General features: G+C 41.2%; 1 protein-coding gene across 1 annotated transcript; it reads left to right on the plus strand.

Annotated features, from left to right (window-relative positions):
* The first annotated feature begins 1,043 nt into the window (after nucleotides 1-1,043).
* LOC138340306 (uncharacterized) lies at nucleotides 1,044-4,485 on the plus strand. The gene is made up of 6 exons (XM_069292018.1): nucleotides 1,044-1,659; nucleotides 2,407-2,755; nucleotides 3,234-3,384; nucleotides 3,445-3,608; nucleotides 4,044-4,086; nucleotides 4,189-4,485. The coding sequence occupies exons 1-6, from the start codon at nucleotides 1,044-1,046 to the stop codon at nucleotides 4,483-4,485; spliced, it is 1,620 nt and encodes a 539-aa protein (XP_069148119.1).
* Nucleotides 4,486-5,587: the final 1,102 nt, after the last annotated feature.

Raw genomic sequence — 5,587 nt, forward strand, 5'->3', positions numbered from 1 at the left:
AATTTTAGGTGCAGACATAGGTGGATGCTAGAGCTTATAGGTTGACATTGCACCAATTCGGACGTGTAGATTTCATCTGGACTTCGTAGGCCCTCATGCTTTCAAGGATGTCTACCGTTATTATCTAGATTAGGTGTAGGACATAGCTAGTGGATCATGTTCCACTAGTGTTTCTTTCCACTTCCATTCCAGACTTTGTATTGGTACCATTTTGGCAAGAATATGTTTAATGAAATTATGAACTGTTTTTTCATTAGATTATCTCTATATTAGATGGTTAATTTGTGAACGCCTATGATGTTAAGTTTAAAATGTTTAGCATGAAATGAGAAAACAAAAAACTTCCAATTTTACGCTAAAATTAACCTAGAGGAAGTAAGAATGACACATGTAGGCTTGTTTGCGACCTTTGAGAGGTCAACGACGTCGGTCTCGTCTGGGGTCTAGATTTCGGTCATGACAAATTTGGTATCAGAGTGCTAAGGTAAATTCTGAGGATAATAAGTTCACATCAACCACATTAAAAATTTTCTAAGTCAAGGTAGTGAAGTGCACCACTATCCTGATTTAGAGCATGCATGATGCATAGGAAAATTTCCCTTCTTCTGATCTTATTGTGCCTTTCTTAATGTCTGATTTTGTTGGTGTTATGAGAGTGTATAACATCAATCATTGTTGTCTTTCTGAAAATGAATACTAGGAGGACAATTGGTTAAAGGAGAGGAGAAGCAACTACTGGGGGCAATCAGGTTTCACCACAGGCTCCAGCAAAAAGAGTGGCTATGCCAGTTAACCATGCTGGGTTGACTGATTTTGAGGTGCGGGCATATCAGGCCCAGATGGGACAGACAATCACTATGCAGGACCAAGCCATGAATGACCAGGTCAACCTGTAGAATGTTTAGAGGGAGAACCCACCGGTTCGTAGTATGGATGACAGGCTGAGAGACTTTACAAGGATGAATCCTCCTATTTTCATAGGGTCTAAGACTTTGGAGGATCCTTAAGAGTTTGTGGATGAGGTTCATAAGATTTTTGTGGCTATGGGGGCCACAGATACTGAGAAAGCAGAGTTGGCTTCGTATCAACTCAAGGATGTTGCACAAGCTTGGTGCAAGATATGGCAAGATAGCCGAGTTTTGGGTGGAGTTTCGATCACTTGGGAACTATTTCAGACAACCTTTCTGGAGAGATTCTTTCCCAGAGAGATTAAGAAGGCCAAGGTTGAGGAGTTTATCAATCTTAAGCATGGATCCATGATAGTCAGGGAGTATTCCTTGAAGTTTGTTAAACTGTCCTGGTATGCTACTTCACTGGTATCTAACAATAGGGATGATATGAGAAGGTTCCTCACAGGGATCAACAGAGATCTAGAGGAGGAGTGTCAATCTGCGATGCTCCATGATAACATGGACCTCTCCAGGTTGATGGTACATGTCCAGCAGGTAGAGAACATCCAGAAAAGAGGGGCATCCGTGATGCTAAGAGGCCTAAGCCTCAAGATCAGGAAGGTCCTAGTACCGGAGGCAACAGAAAAGACTTTGGTGTCCGTGAGCAGCCTAGATTCAAAAAGAGGCAACAAAGTTCAGGGAACTCTAACTCTAAGAGGAGTTCAGCACCAAGAGGAAGCATACCCGAGCCAAAGAAAAGGCAATGCAGGTGAGACGCAGAATCCCAAAAAGGATTGTGCTAAGTGTGGTCGTGCTCACAGTGGAGAGTGCAGATAGGAAACTAATGCCTTCTTTGATTACGGTAAGAGTGGGCAAATGATTAAGGAATGCCCATAGAAAAGAGGCCAGCATAGAACTTGTGCTCAGCCTAGGCCTAATCCACAGGATGTAGTAGCAACCAAGCCTCCTAAAAAAAACATATTATATGCCCTGAAGGGCAGGGAGGAGCTGGAGAAGTCCGCTGATGTGGTCGTAGGTATACAAGTATTCTCAACTTCTATTTATGATTTACTTGATCCAGGGTCTACACTTTCCTTTGTAACTCCTTTGCTTGCTTTCACTTTTGAGAATTTGCCTAAAGTTTTTCATGATCCTATAGTGGTTAGTACACCTTAAGGAGAATATATAAGAACTGATAGAGTATACAAGGATTTCCTAATAGTTGTATGTGGTAAGACTATGTGTGCAGACTTAGTTGAGTTGCTAATTCATGATATTGATGTTATTCTTGGCATGAACTAGCTTCATAGTTGTTGTGCTTGCATGGATTTTCATAGTAGGGTTGTGAGATTTTGTTTCACCAATGAAGAAGAGCTAGTCTGGGAGGGGTAAAACTCGAGTCATCCTAATCCTTTGATTTCGAACCTTAAAGCCAGTAAAATGTTGTTCAAGGGGTTATTGTGTCATCTTGTGAGTGTTTATAATTTAGATCATGACATTCCTTTCATGGACTCAGTCCCTATAGTGAATGAGTTCGAAGATGTATTTTCAAATGATTTTCCTGGAGTTCCTCCCCCTCTAGAGATTGACTTTGGTGTTGTCTTAGAACCCGATACTAAACAAATTTCACTTCCTCCTTACAGAATGGCTCCAGCTGAACTCAAATATTTGAAGCTACAGTTAAAAGATCTCATTGATAAGGATTTCATTCAGCCGAGCTTCTCCCCTTTGGGCGCTCTAGTGTTGTTTGTGAAAAAGAAAGATGGAACCTTAGAATGTATCGATTATCGACAGCTTAACAAAGTAACTATCAAGAATAAGTATCCACTTCCCAGAAAAGATAACTTGTTTGACCAACTCCAAGGGTATAGTTTCTTCTCAAGGTTGATCTTCGTTCAGGGTACCATCATCTTAGGGTTAGGGATGGAGATACCCCAAAGACAGCCTTACGTACCCTTTATGGTCATTATGAGTTCCTAGTTATATCATTTGGTCTCACGAATGCACCTGCTGCATTTATGGAGCTCATGAACAAGGTCTTCCGTGAAAAACTTGACTCATTCGTCATATTATTCATTGATGAAATTCTAATCTACTCTGAGACCAAGGAAGAGCATGAGCAGCATTTTAGACTAACCTTGTAGGTACTTAGACAACAGCAGTTGGATGCCAAATTCATCAAGTGTGAATTCTGGCTTATATCAATGACCTTCCTGGGTCATGTGTGTCCAACCAAGGTGTAGAGGTATTTCCTAGTAAGACTGAAACTGTTAAGAATTGGCCAAAACCTCTTACTCCCACAGATATTCGTAGCTTCTTGGTATTGGATGATTATTATCGCAGGTTCATCGAGGGTTTTTCTTCAATTGCTGCCTCACTTATAGCTTTCACTAAGAAGAAGGCCAAGTTTGAATGGACTGAGGCTTGTCAGAAGAGTTTCGTGGAGCTCAAGGATAGACTCATTTCAACCCCGGTGCTTACTTTGCCTAGTGTGGTGAGAATTACACTATATTGTGATATATCTAAGGTTTGTTTGGGTTGTGTTCTAATGCAGGGTGGTAAGGTTATAGATTTTGTGTCAAGACAGCTCAAGGTCCATGAAGAGAATTATCCCACTCATGACCTGGAGTTGGCAGCTACGGTGTTTGCACTAAAGCTGTGGAGGCACTACTTATATGGGGTGCATATGGATGTGTTCACAGACCATAAGAGTCTCCAGTACGTGTTCACATAGAGAGAGAGTTGTATCTACATCAGTGGAGATAGTTGGAGTTGTTGAAGGACTATGACATGAATGTCCACTACCATTAATGTAAAGATAATGTTGTAGTTGATGCTTTGAGTATGAAGAGTATGGGAAGTACAACCCACATTAAGGATGGGAAGACGGACTTGGTGTAAGATATATATAGATTGGCCAGACTGGGTGTGTGGTTAGTTGACTCTACTAGCGAGGGTGTTTCAGTTCATCTTAGTTTTGAATCATCCCTAAGTATTTGAAGTCAAGGAGGGTCAGCATCTTAATCCTGTGTTGATGGAGATGAAGGACAAAGTGTTTGTTAAGATAAATGAGTCTTTTGTTTTGGGAGATGACGGCATACTTAGGTACTAGAACAGGTTGTGTGTACCAGATGTGAATGATTTGTGAACCAGGATAATTACAGAGACGATGGTTCCAGATACTCCATACATCCAGGTTCTACCAAGATGTATCATGATCTTAAACTGATCTATTGGTGGGAAGGCATGAAGAAAGGACATTGCAGATTATGTGGCCAAGTGACCTAATTTTCAATAGGTTAAGCAAGAACATCTTAAACCTGGTGGTCTTACTAAGATTATTGAGGTTTCGAATAAGAAATGGGAGGCCATTAATATGGACTTTATAGTTGGTCTTCCGAAGACTAGGAGACATCATAACTCCATATGGTTTATTGTGGACAGGATGACTATGTCTGCCCACTTCATCCCTGTGAAGTCTACTTACATAGCCGAGGACTATGCAAAACTCTACATTGATGAGATTGTGATATGGAATGGGATTGCTTTGTCTATTATATCAGATAGAGGAGCTCAGTTCACTTCACATTTCTAGAGATCCTTCTAGAAGATCTTAGGCACGCAGGTGAAGCTTATTACTGCCTTTCACCCTCAGAGTGATAGGCAGGCAGAGCGCACCATTAGACATTGGAGGACATGTTTAGGGTGTGTGTGATTGACTTCAATGGTAGTTGGGAAGATCTGATTGAGTTCTCGTATAGTAATAGGTATTACTCTAGCATTGGTATGACACCATTTCAGGCACTGTATGGTAGGAGGTATAGGTCTCAAGATGGGTGGTTCGAGTTTGGGTAGTCATCCATTTTGGGTCCAGATATAATTCATGAGGCCTTAGAGAAGGTCAAGGTGATTAGGGACAGGTTGGCTACTTCTTAAAGTCGGCAGAAGTCTTATGCAGTTAATAGAAATTAGCCCTTAGAGTTTGATGTTGGTGACCAAGTCTATTTAAAGATATCACCTATGAAGGGGGTGATGCGGTTTTGTAGGAATAGGAAGCTGATTCCGAGGTATGTTGGGCCATATGAGATCCTATATAATGTGGGAGATGTGTCCTATGAGTTTGCATTGCCTGCGGAACTAGATTCTGTTCATCCATTCATTCATGTCTCTATGTTAAAGAAGTTCCTAGGTTATCTAGCATCGATTCTACCTGTTGAAGGTTCGGGGGTTGATGGAAATTTGTCCTATGAGGAAATACCTACAGAGATTTTAGACAGACAGGTCAAGCGGCTGAGGAACAAAGAGATTGCCACAGGGAAGGTATTGTGGAGGAATCATCTCCTTGAGGGTGCTACGTGGGAGGTCGAGGCCGATATGAGATCCCGCTACACTCGTCTTTTCATCTCTTAAGGTTAGACTTCCTACTCTTATGTCTAAGTTTCCTTAGCTCTCCATTCTTTGTTTCTATTGCTTTATTGTGTATGGAGACTATGTTATGATCTTATTGGCATTATGCAAAATAGTTAGTACTGTCATTTGGGGACGAATGTTCCTGGGGGGGGGGGGCAGATATGTAACAACCCTAAAAAAATGGCTATGCTAAATAATGCTAAATATTTTTAGAATGCCTACTATTAGACCATGTTTACACGGATTGTTGCACGTAGAACCAGACCTCTAAAGCCTTACGTCATCAA

This window comes from Solanum lycopersicum, chromosome 12 (assembly GCF_036512215.1).
Source record: "Solanum lycopersicum chromosome 12, SLM_r2.1".
Taxonomy (NCBI): Eukaryota; Viridiplantae; Streptophyta; class Magnoliopsida; order Solanales; family Solanaceae; genus Solanum; species Solanum lycopersicum.

Bases quoted from the DNA above. Each gene is read 5' to 3' on its own strand.
- LOC138340306 (XM_069292018.1), top strand. From the start codon at position 1,044: ATGGGGGCCACAGATACTGAGAAAGCAGAGTTGGCTTCGTATCAACTC. The intron at 1,660-2,406 runs GTGAGACGCAGA...TCATGGACTCAG, and splicing joins CCAAAGAAAAGGCAATGCAG to TCCCTATAGTGAATGAGTTC. The intron at 3,609-4,043 runs GTACGTGTTCAC...TTTGTGAACCAG, and splicing joins ACAGACCATAAGAGTCTCCA to GATAATTACAGAGACGATGG.